The sequence below is a fragment of the Hydra viridissima genome, unplaced genomic scaffold (assembly GCF_058129835.1).
Source record: "Hydra viridissima isolate aposymbiotic clone 2 unplaced genomic scaffold, HvirCarnegie_v1 scaffold_6, whole genome shotgun sequence".
Lineage (NCBI taxonomy): Eukaryota > Metazoa > Cnidaria > Hydrozoa > Anthoathecata > Hydridae > Hydra > Hydra viridissima.
Window position 1 is genome coordinate 12,189,193 of NW_028324305.1, and position 25,371 is coordinate 12,214,563.

The window sequence follows — 25,371 nt, forward strand, 5'->3', positions numbered from 1 at the left end:
ATATTTACCCAGAAAATGTTTGTGCGTTATGGATGTAAATGGATTTCAAATTCAAAACGAGTGCATCTCTTGAAAACAATAATTACAACCATTATTGCAAAAAAATTTTCCTATGCATGTTTTAAAAGTTACAAAACAAGAAATAAATATCGTTTGAGGGTCTACCTAGTGAAAGAGGGAGGGCAGATCTTATCCGGGTCTTTTCCAGATCGGAGTCTTTTCCAAGGGCATATTTTCTCAAGCTTTTTATTTTTGGAGAGGAGATGCAATTATTTTTTATTTTTGGAGAGGAGATGCAATTATTTTTATTTTGGAGAGGAGAAGCAATTATTTTTATTTTGGAGAGGAGATGCAATTATTTTTATTTTGGAGAGGAGATGCAATTATTTTTCCAAGAGACATTTTTCAAAGGTGATTAATCTCTAGAATCGTTGTTTGACAGTTTTGGTGGCAATAATTTTGTTAGCAATCAGTTGTCGTAGACCTTGTTTCCACAATTTTTTTTCTCGATTCAGAAAAATATACTGACTTTACTCAATAAAGTGATAATAGCTATTCAATCTTAATGGAATAAGTCCTCACATATCATTGAGTAGTGTTAATGATCGCATGACTTCTTATTTTTTAAAACAACTTTTAGAAGCATTTTACAAAATATCTTACGGAATCTTTTTCAATTTTTTGGAATGTTTAAATTTTTGAACAACAACCAGCAATATTCAAATATTGAATCCATAAAATAAATAAAAAACTCAAATCTTTAAAAAGAAGTTTAGTCATTGTGTTGAAACCATCTTATAAATATATAATATTTTACACTTCCTTGGTTACTATTTAAACGCCGCTATCTTTTGCATGCGCTATAAATAAATATTTGATAAATAATTTATGGTTCTTGTACAAATGTATCGACAAATACTTAACTCTTATCCATTAAAAATAAATCGTATTCTCGTTTTCTTCAATCAAAAGTGGAAAGTCTGTCAAATAATTTCATCGAAAAGTAAAAACAGAAAAGACGATAAACTTTTATCATTCATGATATCAACTTCTATCATTCATGATGTAAGTTTTGATTCGGCATTTTATTACAATTTAAAAAATGCATTTTGAATAAAATAAAATGAAAAATTTTAATTTCTTTTTTTTTATTGTTAATATATTTACAGATATTTATAAGTATAATGTTTTTTTACAAAGAATACTCACTTGCAATGAGACTATCATTGTTAACAGACTTTGTTCTTTTGTGGAGTATAAAAATGGTTGTTCCCAAAGGGTAACTTTTTTGGTGTTAAAAAACTTTTAAAAGTTAAGTTTTAATGCTTCAACACTTTTTGTAGTTAGAAAACGACACCCAAATCAAAATTTGTTTTTTTCAGAACATTGAAATACGACGATCAAATTAATGATTTATTTCAAGACTTGTTTAAAAACTACAACAGGATTTTCAGACCCAACTACTTTGGTAAGAGCAATAAAAAAATCTATTAGTTTCGATGCCCTGATATTAAAAGGATGATATATATATATATATATATATATATATATATATATATATATATATATATATATATATATATATATATATATATATATATATATTACATTATTTGGTATAAAATTAAGTTTTATCGCATTTAACATTCCTTAAACTTTTTCTTATGAAAATCCTTTAATAATGTTATTGCAATAAAATCTATAAAATTTTATCTAAAAATAACGAAGAGAATTATGAATTATTGTTAAATGTGTGATGCGTAACATGTTGCGTAACATGTTGCGAATCATGTGAACAAAGAAGATGTGTTTCACCTTCATAAGTTTCACTTTTTTTAAAAATAAGTGCATTACAGAGAAACATTCCGCAGAAGTTAAAAGCTGTGAATGGTTCACTGCAGTTCAGAGTACTCTCAAAATGCATAAGAAACTGATGAGCATTCAGAATCGAAGATTACCGAGAACTGATAGTAATCCTTTAAGTATTACGAAGAATATAATTATGAGGATTAGCCACCTCAAGAGGTGAATTAAAATCCATCGAGTTATTATGGGATCATCTTGCTTGAACCATGAAAACACATGAACTTTGGAAAATGCTAGTCGGTTCGTGGATTGAGATTAAAAGCGATTTTATTGAAAAATTGATAATAAGAATGCCACGTTTATGCATAGCGTGAAATGAGGATTTACGGAAGAACGTAGCATTTAAACCAGATAGTATTTATTCTCGAATTATTTTTTTAATTAGACTGTTTTTAAACAGTTATTTACTATTTATAGGAATATATAAATCCATGAAGTTTAATATGTTATAGAGATTATTTGTTGAGAAGTTTTTCGTTGTGGATTTCATCGTTTTTAGTGGTAGTGTATTTCACTTTCATTCGTGGATATTCGTGGATATCGATTATTCTATCAAGTTCTGAAAAATATCATATTTATTGATTGTCGATATTTTGTGAAAATTTAGTCGATACAATCTGAGATAACGATGTCACACATCCCTGCACTAATGGTTCCTTAGCCAATTTGAAAAAGATAAAAAATTTAATTTAGGTCAGCCTGTTGAAGTATCAGTAGACGCAAGTGTACTGTCGTTTACAAAAGTAGATCCATCTAAAATGGTTAGTAAAAGTATTTTATGTGTACTTGAAAATGCTTAAGTCATTTTTTTAAATATAAAATGAAAACTTTGAAATTAAAAATGTATTTCCGCAAATATGTTGTAAAAAAAGTCCATTAAAAAAAGTTTTAAGTTGATTGATCTTATAATCAAATTATTGTTTGATTTGCTTCTCCTGAAGAGTCATTATTTTTGAGAAAACCCCTTTTCCTTCTTAGCACAGAATTTATATATTCATGTTACCATTACAAATTTAAATCAAGCCATTTAGTTAGGCTTATTTGCATTACTTCCAGTGAGTTTTTAATTCATGAAAAAACGGATTTATGGCTTTGTTTATCAGATTTATACAGCGGATATGTTTCTTCGTCAGCGATGGAACGATTACCGGTTGAAGCACAACCTGAGCGATAAAATAACTCTAATAGTAGGAACAGAATATCCTTCTGATATCATCTGGACGCCGGACACTGTATTCATAAACTCAGTTGATGGTTTGTTGCATTCCGTCACAGTGAATAACCATAAATTAGATATTTATCCTACTGGTGATATTTTCTGGGGAACAAGGTAAACTATAAGGATATGATAATGACGATCGTGACGACAATGACGATGATGACGATTATGACTATGACGATGACTATAACAATGATGATGATGATGGTAATGATGATGATGATGATGATGATGATGATGATGATGATGATGATGATGATGATGATAGCTTATGATTAGAGTTACCGTTTCACCCACCTGCGATTTGGATTTGCAAGATTATCCGAAAGATGTACAAAAGTGCGCTTTTTACATGAACAGCTGTAAGAGTTTTGTCTTCCTTTTACCTAAACAATCCCGTAAAAAATCGATTTAAATTTTAAGACTTTCAATCTATTTAGATTCTCTGTCGTCTCGCCACATAATTTATAAATGGGTAAAAGATCCGGGCATATCTATTCCTAAAGTGTCGATGGCTCAGTTCAAGTTAATTAAATACAGAACGGAAAGATACGTGATTGGTACGTGTTTTGGTTTTCAAAAATTTTTTAAAAGTATAACACCAACGCCACTGATAAAATTAATCAATGAAAGAAAAATAATTTAGGTGACTCTACATCCAACTTTACTCAACTTTACTGCGAATTTCGATTGAAACGCATTGCTGGATTCGCAATATTTCATATATTTGTTCCTGCGACATCAATAGTAATGGCGTCATGGATTTCAATGTGGCTACCAAGAAGCGCGACATCAGCCAGATTAGGTAAGTCTTTATATGGTTTATTCGGTTTTAATACACATTAGTTTAGTTTGTTTTACTTGGATAAATAGGTAAAAGAAACTGTTTACCTTGCGTTTTAAAAGAGTTTTGATTGAATGATAAAAGGAGTTTTCATTAGATAATAAAAGAAAAAAGCCTTAAAATACTGCGCTCATTGACGATCTTTTGTAATTTTTAAATCTCATTAAAACGGGGCGAAGAGTAAACGGAGGACACTTGTCGTGCTGTTTTTTTTTAATGAAAAAAAAAAAGTTCAATCAAAACAACTTTTGTACTATCAGAACACCAAATTGAAATATTAAAAGATTAAATATAATTAAGCTGGCGATCACAAGATTATCCCAATTTACTTAAGCTTATGTATTTACTTGTCCGATAGCGTAAGGTCTGTGCTACCCTCTCTAAATTTCTTTTCTTATCAGTTGTATAAATTATATATTCTTTCATTAAAAGAAGGTCATAGAACTTTGGTTTAAAGAATATGATGTGGATATATTTCGTTGTGTTTTCATGGAGGATGAATAATGGCTTATAAATATTACATTCTACTTTGTTATGAAATTTACTTTATTATGAAATACATTGTTATTAAAATTTCATAAAAAAGCTTTTTATTGTGTGCCTTCTCATAATTTCAGTAGGATCACATAAAAGTAAGTTAAGGGACGGGAATTGTTTAAAAAAAAAGGTATTTAATTACAAGTCTCTGCCCAGTAAGCAAACTACGTTGAAACAACGTTGAAATAACGTTGATCGACGTTGATCAAAGTTATTTCAACGTTGTTTCAACGTAGTGTGTTTACTGGGTGAGCTTAAAACACGAGCCTAAAACATTTTTACAGCAGCTTTAAGCTCGTGTTTTAATCTAACGAACAGTTTTAGAGGTATATTAATGGAGTTGATTAAATCTTGTCACCAAAAAAACTTGTGCATATTATTAGAACTACTGTTGTACCATTTTTTTCGCCGTTAAAGCGGGTAAGAGGGATCTAAGAATTTAAAAATTTTATGAAAATGTTTTATCACGTGACTTTGATTAAATGTTTTAACAGGTGACTTTGGATTAATTAGGTCTTTCTGGTACGGCAATGCTTACCATAGCAAATATTTGGATGATAATTGATTCACAGCTTCCAGCAGTTAACTATCTTAAAAAGATTGACGTTTATCTGATTGTATCGCTTGTCAGCATAATTCTTACAATGCTTGAGTATGCGCTTGTGCTTAATATTTCTGTTATTGCAGAAAAATTAAGAAAAAGAAAACTTGAAAGGAAATTTAGTTTAGTGAGTAAATTTTTTCAAAGATAAGAAAAATATCATAAACTTTAAATTATACACTATATGTGTGTGTCAGCATTTATTAATTCATACAACACTATTTAAATATTAATTATACATTTATATACAGAAAGAGAGAAAATTTTCAACCAACATAGAGATGGAGCGATTACGTATTGATTCTGAAGTAAGAAGTATTCAGTGGGGAAAAGAGTTGAAACCAGAAGGTAATAAAAGAGGAATGGACAAAGAATCTGTTCGAAAAGTAGCCAAAAAAATTGAAGAAAAAAATGAACAAATTGCAGAAAAAATTGAACTTACTGCAAAGTTTTTTTTACCGTTTACTTACCTTATCTTTAACATTTTTTATTGGGTAAAATACATGAAGACCGAGGAGGGTGGAGAAATAGAGATAGCGTCTGTTTACTAAGCTTTTTAATTCCTACACGATGATTTGCAAGTGGAAATTGGATGCGAGAAAAATACAGGCGTTGTTACGTTGTAGTAAGGGATTAACGACGATTGGTGGAGGATTTGCATCTCTAATTCTTTCACTACTCAACGTTTTTTTTCGCAGCTAAAATTAGAAAAATTATTTAGTAAATTAAAGAAAATGAAAAAAAGGAGAAACCTTAGATGTCATTGAAGAAAATGACCAAATGGATATTGAAGAACTATTTAGTGATTTAAAAAATGTGTTTAAAAAGAAAATTTAGCTTTTTTATCTTATTTGAGAACGTTTTATATTTTTTAGATTTTTTCTAAAATTTCTCAAGCACAAAGTGAATTAAAAAATATATTTATATTTGTTTTTCATACTTCATGTCAAATATTTTAAATAACAGCTGTAACCCTAGTTGACTATCTTACAGAAAACTTATAAGTCTTGTAGGATGGCAATATTCTTATATTATCCTTTAGGATATCCTAAAGGATTCGTAAGATCGTATGTAAAAATAGAAAAGTTGTTTAGTTAATGTTAATTCTGTAAAATATACTTTTTTTCACAAATGAAAAAAAAGCGCGTTTCTTAACTTCACTCAGATAATTAAAGGAGAAATTAAGAAACGCGCTTTTTTAACAATTTCGTTATAAAAATTTCATTTTCATTTGTTATAACAAGGTATATCCTGTTTAATCTATAAAAACGTTTACATTTTGTTTGGTACATGTACATGTTTAGTACATGTACTAAAAAAAAACAATATCTGCTATACTATTTATTTAGTTTTTAATGTGCAAAATTTATTTTACACAGAATGAAATTTTATTTCAATAAGAAAATATTAATTCCAACTTAAACTTAGCTATTACGAATCTAAAATTAAATAGCCTACAGCATCCTATGAGAATCCTATTTTGATCCTTCAAGATCTCTTAAAATATTCTTTTAGATCTTACCTTATCCTGTAAGAATTCCTTTAAATCCTACAAGATCCTTCAAAAGGATGCTTATAGGTCTTGCAGGGACTTGTGCAACTCAACCTATAAGATTCTTGTAGGATCTGTAAGATCAGTCAACTAGGGAAGATATGTTTCTTTGATTCTAATTGTTATTTAATTGTTTGTTACTAAGTATTTAGTTTAAATTAAATTTTTAACGCATCTTGATGAATAATAAAATACATTTTCTTTATTGCGTGTAACAAAAAATATTTAAGTTTCAAAGTGGAGTGCCTATCTTAACAGCGTTATCGTATCTACCAGTATCTCAATATATCCCTGAGTAAAATAGTACATTTTTTCTTTAAGAAGATTCGTGGAGTCTTTTATCTCTATTTGCATTATTAAAATTTATCATACTTTTAAATAAAAAAAAACAAACTTTAATGAATGTCGAATGAACGGTTGCTGTCGTAACGAACAGCTGTTGTCGGAATTCCGTCATGATTTCAGTCCTACTTACATTTTCACTTTTTTTCACAGTTTATTTGTAGAGTTTACATTTTATCTTTTCTTATATTTTCTTTTTGGCTCTCGTCATTTTCATAAGTTATTTTCAAAAATTATCCTAATGAAATTGAGGATGGAAAAATAGAACATAAAGTTTTCTTTTCAACCAATAAAAAGTTTTATGAGCATATTAAATGCATGAAGGTATCCATGACTTTGTCAAACTTCAATTCAATTAAATATATATTTGATACGCACGCAGACATTTTGAAAGATTAGTTTCAATTAGTGGACAGTTTGACTTCTCCCTAAAAAATTTATTTTCTTTAATTTTCAGACGAGCATGTTTTCACAGTGTTTTTTTCTGGCTTCAATTTTTTTCATAAAAGCTTTCAAAGAAAAAGAGAAGTATTTTTTTTTTAATTTATTTTAAAAAACGTTATGAAAACATAATGCAAAAAATGAGCGAAAAGAATTTAGAAGACAATTGCAAAATCCTTTTTTTATACACAACCATCCTTAAGATTTTAGACATTCAAATTCTTAAAAGCTTAAATTTCATATTTCTTTCAATGTTATTATTTTTTGTGATATTTGTAAATCATGGTGATATAAACGTGGATTTATAATTTAAATAAAAAAAATACCGAAAAAAAAATCATAAATTTAATGTTATAGGGTAAAACGCCCAGTGTTCGCCGATTTTTTCGACCTTGTGCCTTATAAAAATTATTTTCTCACTCATTTTTTGATAAATTATCAATCTAAAAGTTTGATCGTATAGAGAAAAGATTGCTCTTTACGATTCCCATAGAACGAATGACCTCCGATAAAAAATAAGGGAGCTATAGTCCCTTAAAAATCAAGAACGGTGGTCACTGGCGTGTTCCCTATGTTTTGATCCTAGTTCATGTAATTTCACCAGCTCACACTTCTTTGTACCTTTGTACCTGCTCAATGACATCACCTAAAAAAAAAGATAAATTTAATTAACTCATTTTGTATCTATAGTGCAATTGAATCGATAGCCTTAGGCAAGCCTAAAGCTCTAGATATTTTTATATTACGTTGAAAAAAAAAACAGATAGGTAGTTAAACTTAAGTTAATTTTAAGATGCACTTACCAAAATCAGTAGTAGATTGCTGGACTGGCTTTTTCTTTTTAGGCTTGTTCTTAGGTTAAGTTGATGACATTAGCTTCTTATTTGCCACCACTGGTTGGCCTGCAAAATTTTTATTTGAAATATACTCATTAGGATTGGCGAGGTGGAAAGCGTCCACAACCTTCGTCCAGCCACTCTTCATGGGGCCAAATATTCCCACGTTGAGTGGCTGTATGAAATGCGTGGTATTAGGTGAAATGAGAATTAAAGTTATTTATAAACCTGATAGCTTCTTCACGAAATGAAATTGTATACGACTTTCATGTTTGTCTGTCCAAACAATAACTGGTTTTTGAGTATTATTATCTGTCAGTCACTGGTCAAAAGCGTTGCATAAATTTTCATAAAAAACTTTATGATTTACATAACCCTTAGCAGATTTACCAACAGCTACTAAATTTGGAGGGAATGACTGGTATACAGTCATGGGGATTCTCTGTTTAGATTATTTAGCATATAAGAGGGGGAGAAAGAGATCCGTCAGCACCAACATTTTCTGTAATAAAATTGCAAAGAAAATTGTAAAGAAAAACTAGTAGGCAAAGCTATCATGCTCTCATTCTAAGCTATCATGCTAAGCTATCAGGCTAAGCTATAATTCTAAGCTCTCATGCTAAGTTATCACGGCCTAAGATATGTAGAATTGCAAGCAGTTTATACTGCTGTTAATAATAATTATAAATTTATATAAATTTTAAATCATCGAAGTTGGAATTCCGCTTGTGTTCATATAGGATATCTAGATAGTCGTTCTCCGACAAGTAGCTTCTAATGTCCGAAAAACAGCTGTTTAATTACTTATTGTGAGACATTACCATTTATCTCTAAGTTTTAACAACCCTGATTTACCAAATTGATAAGGTCTATCCCAGTTTATTTTTCCCATCAAACGTTCATCTGACAATAGATGGGGCACAAGTGACATGATGGTGTCTTAGGTGACAGGATGAGCTAACCTTTGTTCATTGATTTTATAGTTAACCAACACTTGCTCCTCAACTTCGGTCAAAAAAGTGCAGGGGCCCATTTTTTTTACCATAGGAGCTTTTCCACAAATCTTGTCTCTCAAGGTTATTTTGGGAATGCCATAATGCTTTGATGCACTAGTTGCGCTTCTTCGACCGCTAATTAACAATAAATAAACTATGTAGCTACCTAGACAGTAAGAACTTATAGCAAAGGTTGTTAGATAGTGAAAAGTTAATAGATATAATGTTATTCGTCTTTAATTTGATTGTTTAAATAAAATATTTGAAATTTAAATAATAACTTGCAAGTTTAAACATAGCAGCTACCAAGTATTAAATGTAAAATTTGCTTTAAAATTATTTAAAATTTAATAAGAAAGTCTGAAAATAGAAAATATACATGTATAATATTATTTATCAAAAATATATATATATTTCAATACAACCGCGATTACTATTTAATGATTTAACTTAAAAATATATCATAACTATTCAAGTAAATGTGCTAATTTTTTTTAAATTAATCTTAAAATAAAATAAAATATGTTGTATAATCATTTATATAAAATTAAAATGGCAATTATCAACGGTGGCGACTACTAGCAAGTTGGTGTGGCGAAGACTGGCAAAGATTTAACTGCTTATTACATGGTTATTTTTAAATAAAATTTAGCCACACGCGTATTGACTTTTATGTGTCACAGTTTACATTTTATGATAAAGACAAAAAAAGTCGATTTTTTTATAAAAAATTTCATGGCGATTACTAGCAAAAAGATTACTTGCAATATTGCTTTTAGTGTTCGCCACCATCACCCCACTCCCACCCATTTAAATTCACCCACTAACTCTATGTTTATAAGATATTCCTGCATTCTAATGACACCCTGAAAAAGAAAAGAAAAAAATCAGATTATAAACAACATTATTTTTTGAATGATTATCCAAAAGCTTTTCTAAAGTTTGTTATTAAGATTTTAGGATTTTTTAGGACAGTTTTTTTTCTAAGAAATTTGGTGCCTTAAGTTACAATAGTCAAGTTCAGTTATAAAGAGAATGTCAAGGCTTTTTTTAAACTTTTTTCATCTTGTCTCAAGTGAGTGTTCACGGTTTCTTTACCTAAATTAACTCCTTAAATAAACCATGATGGCTTCTGCGATTTTCAAAACCAATATTCATGTTAATGTTATAGACGCTATCTTCAAAAGGTTAAGTTATAATTTTACCAAAAGTAAAGTTCGATAGTAATTTTTATTTGTTATTTTTATTAAAGTTGATATTTTTAAATAAAAAATGTGAAGAAAACGCGAATTATCTGAAAAAAAAAAACGATTGGCAATATTTACATAGTGACAAGAAAAAAGTTTCATAAGAAAAGTTGCTAAAAATTTTAAAATTATAATTGGTATGAGTAGTTCCCTAAAATATTCAATATCTGTGACAACAGTGAAGAGGCGATTGATGGAAGCAGGGCTTGGTGGTAGAATAGCCGCAAGAAAACCCCTTATTCGCTATATACCCCTATAGAACTTTTATGAAATGAGCTAAACAAAAATGTCAAAAATTTTATGCCTAAAAGTGATTTATGTGGTAAACGTGAGTTATGTGGGAAAAATTTAAAACAGACATAAAAGTGTGACATAAGAGTGACATAAAACAGACTTTCAAAAATAGGAAGATTGGTTATGCAGAATACCACGAATACTTAAAGTGGTTATTGCTGCCACAGGTGGCTTCATAGATGAGAGCAAGATATAATTGTATTAATCAATTACATTAATTACTTTTTCATGTAACTTTAATTGAGCATATATTTCAAGTGATTTTCTTTTTTTATTTTTCCCCTCGTTTATAATTAAAACATTGAAAACATTAAAAAGTAGTTTCATTCGAATTTTTTACGCACGGTTTGTGCTTTCATTATTTTACTGACGGTTGTGCTTTCATTATTTTACGGACGGTTGTGTATGCTTTCATTATGTTACTTATCAATTCATTTTTATCACGAGAGAATATAAAAGTTTTATTGATACAGATAAGGGTTTGTATCTACGTACAACATTTAATGTATCAGTACTGGGAAATGAACAACATTTCGTTAATATTATTTTATTCTACCTCCAATTTTAAACGTTGGGAGACAATGAGTTTTTGATTTATATGGGTAATACTTAATTTTAAAATACGATTTAGTTTTGAAATTTTTTTATAAACAATTGTTTAAGATATAAATTATTTTAAGCAATCCTAACATTTTTAGAAAATAAAAACTTTTTTTTTTGGAACAATTAAAATAGAACAAAAATAATTCTGATCTGACGATTTGTGAATATCAATTTATTTTCTTTAGAAAAGAAGAACCTGACAATAACATAAAACTTTCATACGAAGAGATTCTAAAAAACTACAACCCTAAATTCCGGCCCAATTATTTAGGTACAAATATTCTTTACAACAAAAAAGAAAAAAAAAAAAAGATCTAAAAACTGACCCTTGCCTTCATTATTAATATTTTTAATGAATATTAGGAGACCCGGTGATTGTGTTGGTTGATGCTACTATAATTTCATTTAAAAACTCTGGTTCAACGAGTCGAAATCCCACGAGTATGGTAGGACAATATAGTTTTCTCTTTTTTTTATTCTTTTATATTAAAATTAAAAAAGACTTCTTTTACAAGCAGCCAACCTTTTTTTTTTTTCTAAATTACATTAAATAAAGCAATAGTTTTGTTAAATACTTGAGTATTTTTTATACTTTTATTATTACGCATTAATTTATCTTTGATATTTGTATGAGAAATAATTTTTTCGAGAAAAAAATTGTATGAGAAAGAAATTGTATGAAGAAAAATACCAAGAAAAACAAGATTATTTAAAAAAGAAAAACTTGGCCTCTCATTTCGTGACGCAAAAGCGCATTTTGTGCCACAAGGCACTTTAAGGGGTTCTTATAATTTGCTATTCTTCAGCTCTTTTCTCCCAAACGAGGATTTTTTAATTACGAACTCGCTTTAAAAATATTTTAAATAACAAAAGTAACCATCGTTGCTTTCCATTACTTTTTTTTTACGCTTTTTTAAAGATGTTTTAAATGTTTTTTCAACAACGGTGAAATGAAATTTAAACGAGGATGATAATACGACTTCTCTTATAAAGTGCTTTAAAAAACATAATTAAACAACATTATTTTTAGGAATTTTCTTTTACTCTATAGGTATTTCGAGTGGAAATATTTCTCTATCAGCAATGGAATGATCACAGGTTAAGTCACAACATGAATGAAAAGCTAACAATTGTTGTAGGGATGAATGTAGCTGATATAATATGGACACCAGATACACTGCTACTAAGCTCTATTGAAAATCAATTTCTTTCTGACACTGTTAACAGCCATAGATTTGATATATATCCTAATGGAGACGTTTTTTGGGGAACCAGGTATTTTTATGTGTAATAGGATACATTTATATTTAGTTGACCTCATTTATTTTATTGAGTATTCTAATAAATCGTTACTTAATTTTAGAATAACAGTTTCTCCTTCCTGTGATTTGGATCTGCGAATTTATCCAATGGATATACAAACGTGCACTTTTTCCTTTTTAAGTAGTATGTATATATGCATGTACGCATTATGGATATATGTATGGTTGCATGTATGCATGTATGTATGCAGGTATGCATAAATGCTAGCATGCATGTATGTACGTATGCACGTATGATTGAATGTGTGCATGCGCAGTGGTTAAAAAAAATTGGCGCATAAAGATTTTTTAATTTAAAGCTTCTTTAAAGTACCATAAAATAAAAACTGAAAAAGATGAAAACTGAAGAAGATATTGACTTATTTTTTTTTAAATTGTTCTTAAACAAATCTTTCATGAAGGTGTTATAAATCAATAAATTTCGGTTGGAACTCTTTTCCAAACGGTTTCTTGTTTTAAGCTACTTATGGAATTTGTTTGGACTTTAACTAATTCTTTGATAATCTAATATCAAATATATTCGATCTGGTGATTGGATGTCCAGAACATTAAGGCTCCTATCCAAGCTTTAGTTATGCGAATATGGGTATGGGTAGGAGCCATATCTTATTGAAATTGTCACCATTCATTTGGGTCAATTAGCGTACTTGCTAACGGAACCACTGAAAATTGCTTGCTTCCAATTTTCCATAGGACAAGCAATTCTCTCCTTACACCACAATTTCGTAAGCCACTCTCAGGTCGTCGTCATTGGTTTTCTATGGGTTGCATAAACAATTTTCTATGGGTTGCATAAACACCAATATTTTTCCTAAGTAAAATGTTTATAGCTGTATTTTAGAAGATACTTTTCACCGTTTCTATCATAGGCATTAGTAAGTTCACGAAAATTTAACTCAGGATTGGCTACTACATGACGAAATATTAGATTATTTTCGCGCTCAGTGGTTTTTTATTTTTACCTTCCGGATGATGTTTTGTGCACTTATTTTTTTTTTACAACATCCAGACTCTTGTTTAACTGCTCGATTAAACTGAATTAATAAAAAAGTAATGAACTAGTTAAAATTGTTAAAATTCTTATATATGTCTTTATCAAACATGGTTATTTTTTATCATATTTTGAAAATTAGCGATATTAATGTGCCTATTTATATTTTAGATTCTTTATCCACTAAACATCTTATTTATCGTTGGCACAATAAAACAGCATTATCTATATCAGAAGTTGGTCAATTCAAGTTGGTCGATCACATTACAAGGAGTTATTTCTCACGTATGTTTTTGTTAAAACTAAATTTGCTTTACAATGCAATTTTCAATTATTATCAGAATTATTTACCAGCTTGATTTTTTTGAATCACTTTTAAGTAAGAAAGAAGAGGTGTGGAGGGGGAAGGTGTGGATGGGGGTGCGGATGAAAGTGTGGATGTGGGAATTCTTTTTTTTATATGAATGTTTTCAAAACTAATTTTTGTTTTCTTTTTTTTAGCAGAAAAAAACATGTTTAATTCTTCTGTATTGCGCAGTGAATTTAAGTTAAAACGTTTAGTAGGATTCGCTGTTCTGCAAATTTATGTTCCAATTATTTCAACAGTTATTGTGTCTTGGATATCACTTTGGATCCCTAGAAGTGCTACATCAGCAAGATTTAGTAAAAATTTTTAGTTTTTCAGATCTTTGTAATTTCTTAGATTTATGTAATTCTCCAGATCTGTTTAACTTTTCAGATTTGTGTAATTTTTCAGTGAAATATCTTAGGTTTGTGCATCACCACTTTACTGATGGCTGCTAATATATGGTTATCTATTAATATGCAATTTCCTCGAGTTAGCTACGTTAAATTAATTGACATTTATCTATTAATTTCATTTTTGTTCGTTGTTCTTTCATTGGTTGAATATACAATTGTTTTGAACTTAGCAGTTGTTTTAGAAACAATGAGAGGAAAAAAATTAAAAGTTCGGGTAAGTTTTAAATGCAAAAAATTTTATTTGTAAGTATTAAAAATTATTATTTTTTTTTTAGCCTGATCATTATTATCAATATTCGGGCTGAGTATTGATATTCATCAGTTTTGTATTCATATTAACATTCTTATTAGAAAACAACAAAACCGCACTTTTTTTTATCAGTCATGGTCATATATAATATATGAACATGAGTTTAGAGTTTTACAAGTTAGGAGCTAAGGTTATTTACCAGGCCTTTGCAAATTTATTATATAACAATGAGTTATGTAAATTAACAAGAGTTATCAATGACGTCACTTCTTACTAAAGTTCACGGTTCACAGTTTAAAAGGTTTGCAGAGCCGCTCAACTTTTTGTTTCAAACAATAATAAGTTGTTTTTTTCTAAATATGGTGAAAAGATTCCTAAGTTAATACCACTTAGATGATATTACATATAAGTTAGAGTTATTATGCAACTATCGTGTCGACACAAAGATAAATAAAAATGTTTTCCCTAAATAAGAGCTAGTAAGCCTTATCTAAAGTTATCGGTAAATAAAGACTCCCGTAATGCCAATATACAGTGGCCCATCAAGGAATTAGAAAAGGATCGAGATATAAGAACTTTATTCAACTAATATTTGCTCGTTTTTATTGAAAAAAATTGGAATTTCATCCACAAAAGTATATCGAATTACATCTAAAAAAATATATCAAATTATTTCCACAAAGCGCCAGAAATGTTTTCATTTACAAATAGATATCTTTATTGATTTATATTTTAGATGTTTATCATTAAATTAGACCCGTGTATTGAGTCCGGGAAGATATTCGTTCATACTAAGTACAAGTAATCTCTGTTTAAAATTTGGAAAATAAGAAAAAGTTTTTTAAATGGCACTACATGGTTGTCTAAATCCACCAGATGTAGATAAACTTATTTTACAACATAATAATGTGAAATAAGTATATAAAATCTTGGTTATTAGTGTTGATGAAGGTTAAAATTCGAAAAGAAAAAAAGGTATTGTCAACCCATATATCCAATCAGTAACATAATTTGTTTAGCAAATCAAGCACTGCTCAACCAAATCTTTCATATTAGACAAATTACATTCATAGAAATTTCATATTAAACAAATTACATTCATAGAAATTTCATATTAAACAAATTACATTCATAGAAATTTCATATTAGACAAATTACATTCATAGAAAATATAAAAATCCTGGTTTTAAAACTTTGATGATCCACATTTTTTTTTATCAGAGATTCAAAAGAGGGATTTAATACTATTTTTTGCTGAGGAGAAGATATTTCCGGCTTAGTGAATATGATGCGAGCAAGTGCAGACTTTTCATTGAATATTCAAACATTAAAACATTCCTAACAATTATATTATAATAAAAATGCTTCTTCGCCAATTTAAAACGAGTAAGTTAAAACGAGCATATGAAAATTAAAAACTCGGGGATGAATGGATTGCGGTGAGATCTGAAAGTTGTTATTTTATTATTGGGTCAAAAACCTTGCGCTTTAGGTTCATAATATACTCTCCACACTTAGGGGAGAACCTTAATGAATGGGACAAACTCAGATTCTTATAGAAGCATCGATGCAAGGATATTCAAATTCCTGTAAAAAAGAGTGATAGAAACAAGAACTCAACTGACCGACTCATCCATCCTATTGCTCTATGACCGTAATGACAATGGATGTTATTGTGTTTTCGAATGTAAAAAGTAATTTTTAAAAGCGTTTTTTTTTTTTCTGATTTTGCAGCAATTTTCAAAGTTATGGAAAATAAAATTCCATGCTTAAATAGATAGCAGTCTCTAGTACTACAGTGAGTAAAACATTCAAGCTTAATTAATGGTGTTTTTGGTGTGACTTATCATTTTTGGATAAAGTGATGAGCATATTGAATGGGACAAAATACTACTTACTGAATGAATTTAATAAGGTATTATTAACAGCTCAGCAGAGGGATGCTGCAGTCCCTTTCTTTTACCCCCATGGGTAATGGGTATTATTTACACACTTTTATACTGCAATATTTTACTTAAATAAAAATAACTAAATATAATATTCTAAAATGAGAAAGTTCTGCTTTGACTGAAATTTAATTAGAGTTAAAATGTTTAAAGTTAAAAATATTTATTGTGTGGTCTTTATATATGTATCTATATATTTAACTACATTTACAATTAATAAACTAATTTGAAAAATGATGGAATTAAATACGTTTATTTTTAAATTTTTTATGTTTGTTCCATTCAATGAGACATACTTAATGAATGGGATAAATGTCATGCTCCAATAAAACTCTCTTTTTTCCAATAACCAAATGCAAATCCAATTTTTTTGTTTTACTATATCATTGAGCAAGAGTCGGTGGTTATCAAACATATTTAAATATACAGTATTGGACAAAACATTTGCAACCAAATAATGCTATTTTAGTTTCTTTATATAAAAGTGCTGCATTTTTTCAATTTAGAGAAATAACTATGTAACTGTTTAGAGATAAAGTCCTTCAAGTTTTATTCATCACAAAGTTCATTATTTGTACACGAAAATTAATAAATTAATCAAAAGTATTAAAAAAAGTTGATTTCCTTCTGGACAAAACAAGTGCAACTCGACAAAATGTTGACCAAGCTGTATTTCGCTATCAATATTTCGTGGCGAATCCTTTGTTGTCGATCACAGCCTTGCATCTTCGAGGCATAGATTCGATCAGGTGATCAATGAAACTTTGTGGAATCGCTGCCCAGGCCTTTTGGATTTGTTCAAACAGTTGATCCTTATTACGAACACCTTCACGATTAATTCTGCGGTTGACGATCTCCCACAGGTTCTCGATAGGTTTGAGATCCGGAGATTGAGGCGGCCAATCCATTCACCGATAGGTGGTTGTCTTGAAACCACTGCTTGACTACTTTTGCAGTGTGTTTCGGATCGTTGTCTTGCTGAAAAACCCATGTTATTGGCATATTCCATTCAGCATGAGGTAACAACATCTTTCAGGATATTTTTATACATGAAACGGTCCATTATTCCATCTTTTCGATGTATTGCTCCCAATAATGTCGAACTTCGATTCATCACTGAACAGGACAGTTCGCCATTTCTGCACATTCCAGTCAATATGAGATGTAGCAAACATGAGTCTTTTCTTCTGGTTTTTTAGTGAAATCAGCGGTTTCTTTGCAGGGCGTCGAGAAAACAATCCGGCTTCAACAGCACGTCGTCTGATTGTTCGGTCCGATACAGGCAGCTCTAATTGCTTTTGTATCTCGACTGATGATATCCAAATACATCCTTCTTGACGAATCTGACGATCATAGAATCCTCTCTAGAAGTAGTGGAACGCGATCTTCCACCTTTGTTTTCTGCTGCCAACTTCCCCGTAGAACGATATTTGGAACATAGTCTTGATACGGTCCATTTTTTCACGCGATATTTATCAGAAATATTTTTTTGTGACATTCCACTTACGTAATCGCCAATAATTTTCTTTCTTAGTTCCAATCCAAGACTCGGGAGCCATTTTTGCACTTGAAGTCATAAAAATAATAAAAATAAATAATCACGCTTCTCAAGGCTTACCGTGTTACATTTACCTTGTGATGATACAATAATGCTCTGTGGAACACAACGTCTTAGTTGGATGTGGACTGTATTGATGTAATGAAACACTTGTTGTATTTCACTTCTTGTATTGAATTTCTTCGATAAAACACTTTGATAAAACTCACTTCGATAAACTGTCTTGATAATACTGACTGATTGACTTCCATATACTGACTGAATTACATGTCGATTTACATGTCTCTTATATAGTAAAATGAACCTGTGTGAACGTGTTCTGGAGGATTCTAGATGCTTCTTTTCGATGCTTCTGGAAGCTTCTGGATGCGTCTGGATGCTTCTGAATGTTTCTGGATATTCCTGGATGCTACTGGGTGCTTCCAGATGCTTCTTCTGGAAATTTCTGGAAGCTTCTGCATGCTTCTGGAAACTTCTGGAAACTTCTGGATACTTCCTTTAATTATTAAAAAACTTCCATGACGTTGACACGGACCAGACTTAAGAAAATGAAACAAATCAAAAAAGTTGCACTTATTTTGTCCGCTGCAAAATGGCACTTGTCAACGAAATTCTGCCTGTGTGCTGTCACCTGTCAGCTGATTGCTCATGTCATGGTATGCTATGACTCCAGACTCCTGAACTGTTTGCTGTGGCAGTGTAGTTCGTTTCGTTTTTAAGACATAAAAAATTAGGAACACTTTTTAGCATTGTTCGATGTTGGTTGCAAATGTTTTGTCCAATACTGTATATATTAAACAATTTTATCTACGTTTAAAAAGCATTTTTTAAAAACTGTCCCATTCATTGAGGTTTTCCCCTACTCTAAGTTACCATTTTATAATCGACTTCATAGCGTGATAATGGTAGCGGAGTAATTTATTACCACGAACGACAGGGTTGTTAAATCTCTGATTGATTGCAGCTTGATACCTTCCAAATATCCATTAATCTTCAGCATCTTTTCCAAATATATTTCTTTGAGATATTTTTTTTTCTATTGAGCTGGGTTATTTAATTGAACAAGGATATTCCAAAAAAAACAACTGGTTCTAAATCTGAAAAAATTGTCTTAAAAAACTGTTTCTAATTGTTATAAATTTTACTAATAGTCACTTTCCAAATCTGTATGATAAAAACTGCTTCCAACGCTACTAAATCTGTTTGATAAAAACTTTACTGCTTCCTACGCTACTATGTTTTTAATTTCAAAATAATTGTGATAAGTCAGCATAATTACAATAACCCTGCATAATTACAACATGCCAACATAATTGCAACACACCAGTATAATTGCGACAGGCCAGCATAATTACCATAAACCAGCGCAATTGTGATAGTCCAGGAATTGAAAAATATAAAAGAACTTTATCAGTTCTTGGCCTTTGCTGAACTAATGAAAATTGTAATGAAAAATTTAAGTTAAGAGGCACTTTTTAGCGAACCGCTTTTTACTCAAAGTTTATATGTAAAGTGTGTTTATGCTGACCCTTGTGTAGATTTGACGCACTTTTTTAGTGAAAGCATTTAGGCTATTCTGTTCTTCAAATTGAAAAATTAAGAATTAAAATTTAGTCGACAAAAGCTAACCAAACTCTTTTCAAACGTCTTTACTATTCTTAGCAGGAGATCCTTTTATCTCTTTAAACTAAATAGTAATTTATTTTTAAGTACACTTGTTTTAGAATTAAGTTCAATTTTCCAATTTTTTTTTTTTCAAATAACTATTGGGGTTTATTTAAATTGGAATGTAACATTTTAAAAATTGATCGTTTGCAAATAGTATGCAGTGATTAAAATAATGGATATAGAGATAAAAATTTTTTGCACGGTAAATTTTTTTTGATTTTTTTAAAACTTGCATTAAGATTGCTTAGATTGTGGATCTTTTTGAAAAGTGCAAGCCTTAAACTTTTTTCAAAAAAAACAAACCAAATTGGCTTTGCTTAACAGATTTCTCTTTTGTTAATACCGATTCTTTTTTAGAAAAAACGATTAATCACCAGAGTATTTATCGAATCAAAAAGCAATTTTGAAAAAAGAGTTATTCAACGGGGAAGAGATCCTAAAAGTAGAAAAGAGAAAAAGCATAATTCGATAGAAAGAACAAAACTTATTGCTAGAAAGATAGAAGAAAAAAATGAAATCTTATCAGTTCAAGTGGAGCACTGTTCCAGATTTTTTTTCCCGTTTTTTTATTTTTTATTTAATATCTTTTTTTTCACTAATTTTTTTCACTAAAATTTCATAGCTAAAAAATGATTAAGAAGGTCAACGAAAGCTTAAAATCTTTTATAAAAGTCTTGAGACTTTAAAAGATGATTATTGTGATTTAAAGTGTTGAGATGAAACACACAAAACATTTTTATTGTGATTTAGGAAGTTTGCTAAATAACAAAGCATACTTTGTTTTTTTGTATTTTTTAACAGAATTATTGAGTAAGAAACTACAAGTTGATTATAACGTTCCAATCTGATTTTATATTGTTGCAGTCTTTAATACTTGTTTATACTTTAATATTTGTTTACCAATAACTTTGTTAAAATTGTTTTTTTTTTCGGGACTTTTGTTTCGGCAAAATTGCCTATACGTCATCAAAGTCTAAATTTTGAGGAATGTTCAATTGATAGTATTGCGAAATTATATATTCTTTCTTGTCCCATGAATTCCTACAAATATATTTTTCAAAAAGTAACATTGAAGAAGGATAAAAGTTCAGGGAATTTTTTATGATAAACCAGCGAGTTCCCTGATAAATTATTTTCTTGATTTCACGTGTCTGAAAGTTGATCCAAAGATAATTTCTTTGTTTAAGTTTAATAGCTATACCTTATTTACACAAACCAACCGACTCTGTGAAGATGCAACATGTAAAACGAAGATGCAACATGTAAAATGAGGATGCAACATATAAAATGAAGATGCTAGATGTAAAACAAGGATGCAATATGTAAAGCATTATTATTATTTCATTCATACCAAAGAAATCTCAGTTAATTTATGGTGACGTCTAATACACGATAAGAAAACGATGCCTCTAAATAAACTTTCGAGGTTTTGCCTTTACAAATTTCCTCAAAATGATGCTTCTCTTTTCTTAGAAAAATTTAGAAAACTTAGGGTTTATGATTCTTTTTATAAGTAACAAACGATATATGAAATATCTGCTAACAGCTTAAAATTAGATTTTTTTAGTTTATAATTTCTAATTAACAAAAAAAAATAAAATAAATAAATAAATTAGAATGGTCTGACTTATTAATAGTTTTGCATAAAAAAGATTTGAAAAGAACTCCTTGTAAGAAAAAAAGTTCGCGAAAACAGATTTATTTTGCGGCCCATGTGCTTTGTTTTTAAAAGAAAGAGATGATAAGGGGTCTTTTATTAACAAACCCTTTAATTACTCGAATAAGCTTAAAGAAAAATTAGGTTATCACAAAAATAGAGTTTATTACTAAAGTTTATCACTAACGACCAGAGGTTCTTACTAATACTTGTGTTAAAAGATGGATCGAAAATTTATATGGTTGGGAAAATTTTCATTTAGCTCATCCGTTTCTGATTATGTTTCGCGAAGTTATTTCAAAGAATCGATGTGGCAATAATCATGAATATGCCGAATGGCTGCATGAGTGGACTGCTGAAGACAAACTTCAAGTACTGTCTTTTCTAAAAGCGTTTGAAAGTTTTGATTTTATTATATCACTAGTTTCACTACAGCGAACTATGTGGTTTATTCATGAGCCCATAGTTAAGTTACAGGAAAAATCTAGTGACATAATATATGCTTTTAAATGTGTTAAAATTGTCATCTAAGAAATAGAAATCGTGAGAATAGACGTAAATATATTTGCCAAACGAATATGTAAGCATGCTTCAATTCTTTCCTATAAATCAAATATATAGCCAGTAGAGCCACGAGTACATACAGGCCAACAATCTTATCGAGCGAATCCGCCCTTTAAAACAGTTGAAGAATAATTCAATAAGTCTCTCATCAATCCATTTATAGATCATGTATTAGTTGAGTTGAAAGATAACTTTAAATCATAAGATACCATTGAGTTATTGTTAAGTTTTGTACCTTCTATTATCTGCGTGAAAACTTCAGTAGAATTATCTAAAATGACTCAAAAAGCTACGATACATTTTGAAAGTGATTTCCCTGACTATTATTTCGTTGATGAAGAAATAATTCTATGGCAAAAAAATGTGGCTTAGATGTCAACCAGATAATCGACCCTAAAGTGCTGCTAGTGCTCTTAAAGAATGTAAGCCAGATAAATTTCCAAATATTTACAATGTCTTTTCCGTTTGTTGCGTTCTTCCAGTCACTACCTCAGAATGCGAAAGAATGGGAAGTATAATTCGACGCCTTCATTCGTACACAAGAGCAACACAAGTACAGAAACGACTTTCTGAGTTGGTTTTAATGCACATCCACAACGGTTATAGCTTTGATTTAGATATGGCTATTAAAATATTTACAAAATTGGATTTGAGAAGATTAGAATTTGTCACCTTTCTTTTAGACGATTAACATTATTGTTGTGATTAGTTGAATACTTATCATTGAAACCAAATATTTGTTGTTTATCTATTTTTCTTCAGTTACATCATATTAAAAATTGCCGGAAATTTTGAGCTTAATTATAACTTTTACAAAATATCTTTTAAATTTCGCTTAAAAAAAATTGGGCCACAATAAAAAATTTGTTACCCTCCTAAAAAAAAGTCTGTTTACGGGCCTGTAACACGCACACAGTTTTAAACTTTAATCACGATAGTCGAATTAAGAATTCCGAACTTTGCGAGCGAATTGAAAAGTTCCGAACATTGCGAGCGAATTGAGAAATTTCAAACATTGCGAGTTTCCATATTAAAGCACAACAGCGTATTTAGTAAAGTATAAAAGAACAGTTGTAACATTGATGACGTAGTTTTCCAAGCTTTAACAAGTAAAACGTTACACACGAAAAGTTTCTGATTAAAAAATGATTTTAAACTTCACAACCAGACCTTATTTTTTATTGTGTCATAAATAGTTGCCATAAAAATATCAGATAAGGAATAAATAAGGTGTGCTCAAAAGAATACGTATGGTGTGCTCAAAAGAATAAGTAAGGAGTGCTCAGAAAAATAAATAAGGTGTGCTCAAAAGAATAAATTAGTTGTGCTCAAAAGATATATTAGAGTTCACACTTATCTCAGATTTCTTGTCATTTTTAAAGAAACGACCTCAGTAACGAGGTATTTACATGCGAACAGAAGAAAGCTTAATAGTTATTAAACTTTTTTTTTTCGCCCTATTTAAGCATTTATGTTCATAAACATAATTATTTCCTTTTGTATTTTTTCATATCAAACTTTTTCTTTTATATTATTGCTCAGCATTATTCCTTTTTATTTTAAATTTTTATTGAAAAGTTAGCTTAACTTACTGATTTTTTACTTAATTTAATATTGTTTTACTTCAAATTAAAAATTTTCATGGCTACAATAATATAAAATTATTTTCTCTTTATAAAATTGATTTGTCTTTTTTCCTATTTTTTAATCAGTTAATTATTATCTTTTTTAAATTGCTAATTACATAATACGCTAATTGAAAAATTTAATCAAAAACATCCGTAAATAGGAACCATCCGTAAGTAGGACCCACCCGTAATTAGTTGATTATGCGGTAATTTATTAGTATGCTTTTTAACAAGAATATACAAAGTAATTTTATGTATCTAGTGATTTTAAGTACAGGCGCGTAAGAGCATGCTCTAGGACCTTGTTACATATCCCCAGAAATTTTTTTTGGAGTATCAATAAAGCTTTCCCTCATTTTAAATTAATATACAACTTTTTTCATTAGGGACCTAGGGAAAAGGAGAAACGGTCATGGGAGAAAGATCACGTGTGTTAAGAGAGTGTCCAGAGATTTTGTTGCTTAAGAGAGGTAACTAAGTGTCATTGGACATATACGGCAATGGAAGCTAACCCAACCCCGCCCCGACAAATAAAAGCCCACTTTCTGGAACTACAGGGTTTGGACATAATATTAGGAACACACTGTAAAATCTTCAAAGTTAAGAAATTTTTAGTTACTTATTCATGTACTTTACTATGTTTTTCTAAAATCTTTGTTTATTTTCAGATATAATTAATAAAAGATAAAAAGAATGAACCTAGTGACAGGCTAGTTAAATTTCAAAAGAGGACAAATTGTTGGTGCTCATAAGGCAGACACTACTGTTACAAAAACGGCAGAATTGTTTGGAGTTTAAAGAAGAACTGCCTCATGAGTGTCTGCATTTGAACAAGAGGGAAAAACATCTTTTAAAATTCTGAAAAAAAATGCAAAACTTTCAGAAAGAGACCATCAGACACATAGTTTGTGAAACGAAATCATCGAATTACAGCTGCAGCAAAACTCGATGACCATCTTTAAAATCCAGTGTCTACCAAAAATTTGTGGCGTTACATGAAGCCGGTTTTTACAGAAGAGCTGCAACAAGAAAACCTTTGCTTCCAAAAACAAACGTTGTAAAACATCTGGAGTGGTGCAAAAAGTTTGAAAACTGGTCATTGGAACAATCAAAGAGTGCCATTTCCTCTAAAAAATTTGTTTACATTGTTTTTTATAGGGCTTCTCATTTCCCGTAAAAATGTAATTCCCGGGATTCCGGGACAAAAATAATTAATTTCCCGGGATCCCGGGAAATCCCGGGATTAGGTAAAAAGCAAGAATTTATCCAATTAGGTGGGGGAAATGTGTAAATTAAAACAAATACAAAAAAAAAAACGCCTTTTTAATACTATTACTTTTAACAAGAAAATAAATACAAAATAATTCTTAGAAACTAAGACTCTTAAAACAAAATAAATATCAACTTCAATAACATTATATTTTTTATATAGATTGATTTTTAAAATAATTTTTTAAAAAACATAAATTGTCAATAGCGCTATCACTTAAAGATGACCGAATTTCGTAACAAAGAGACCTGCCGCCGAAAATGCTCTTTCTGAATCGATTGATGTCGGTGGGATAGTTAATAGAGCATTATATAATTTTTCTAAATTATTTGTACGCTTTTTCGTTGCATCAAAAATATCCATTTCTTTTGTAATATT

At 29.8% G+C, this 25,371-nt stretch overlaps 2 protein-coding genes across 8 annotated transcripts; both read left to right on the plus strand.

Moving 5' to 3' along the window:
* The first annotated feature begins 928 nt into the window (after positions 1-928).
* Positions 929-6,811, plus strand: LOC145190589 (gamma-aminobutyric acid receptor subunit beta-like). 3 transcript variants are annotated; one of them, XR_016453515.1, is made up of 11 exons: positions 942-1,065; positions 1,201-1,279; positions 1,383-1,468; positions 2,560-2,627; positions 2,970-3,196; positions 3,365-3,447; positions 3,526-3,645; positions 3,732-3,890; positions 4,980-5,194; positions 5,319-6,035; positions 6,714-6,811. XR_016453515.1 is itself a non-coding variant. In XM_090091059.1 (10 exons), exons 2-10 carry the CDS (start codon positions 1,215-1,217, stop codon positions 5,616-5,618), a joined length of 1,323 nt encoding a protein of 440 aa, XP_089947185.1. In that variant the 5' UTR covers positions 929-1,065; positions 1,201-1,214; the 3' UTR covers positions 5,619-6,039. The 3 variants fall into 3 exon arrangements, 2 of the variants coding, with proteins under 2 accessions (XP_089947185.1, XP_089947186.1); XM_090091059.1 differs by lacking the exon at positions 6,714-6,811 and having other exon boundaries at positions 929-1,065; positions 5,319-6,039; XM_090091060.1 differs by lacking the exons at positions 4,980-5,194; positions 5,319-6,035; positions 6,714-6,811 and adding an exon at positions 4,362-4,483 and having other exon boundaries at positions 929-1,065.
* A 596-nt stretch (positions 6,812-7,407) lies between these two features.
* Positions 7,408-24,294, plus strand: LOC149887074 (gamma-aminobutyric acid receptor subunit beta-2-like). Of its 5 annotated transcripts, none has more exons than XM_090091063.1 (9): positions 7,408-7,489; positions 11,563-11,648; positions 11,741-11,823; positions 12,429-12,652; positions 12,741-12,823; positions 13,862-13,975; positions 14,192-14,353; positions 14,461-14,666; positions 24,110-24,294. In XM_090091063.1, exons 1-9 carry the CDS (start codon positions 7,425-7,427, stop codon positions 24,158-24,160), a joined length of 1,074 nt encoding a protein of 357 aa, XP_089947189.1. In that variant the 5' UTR covers positions 7,408-7,424; the 3' UTR covers positions 24,161-24,294. The 5 variants fall into 5 exon arrangements, with proteins under 5 accessions (XP_089947189.1, XP_089947187.1, XP_089947188.1 ...); XM_090091061.1 differs by lacking the exon at positions 24,110-24,294 and adding an exon at positions 20,232-20,791; XM_090091062.1 differs by lacking the exon at positions 24,110-24,294 and adding an exon at positions 20,232-20,725 and having other exon boundaries at positions 14,195-14,353.
* The last annotated feature ends 1,077 nt before the right edge of the window (positions 24,295-25,371 follow it).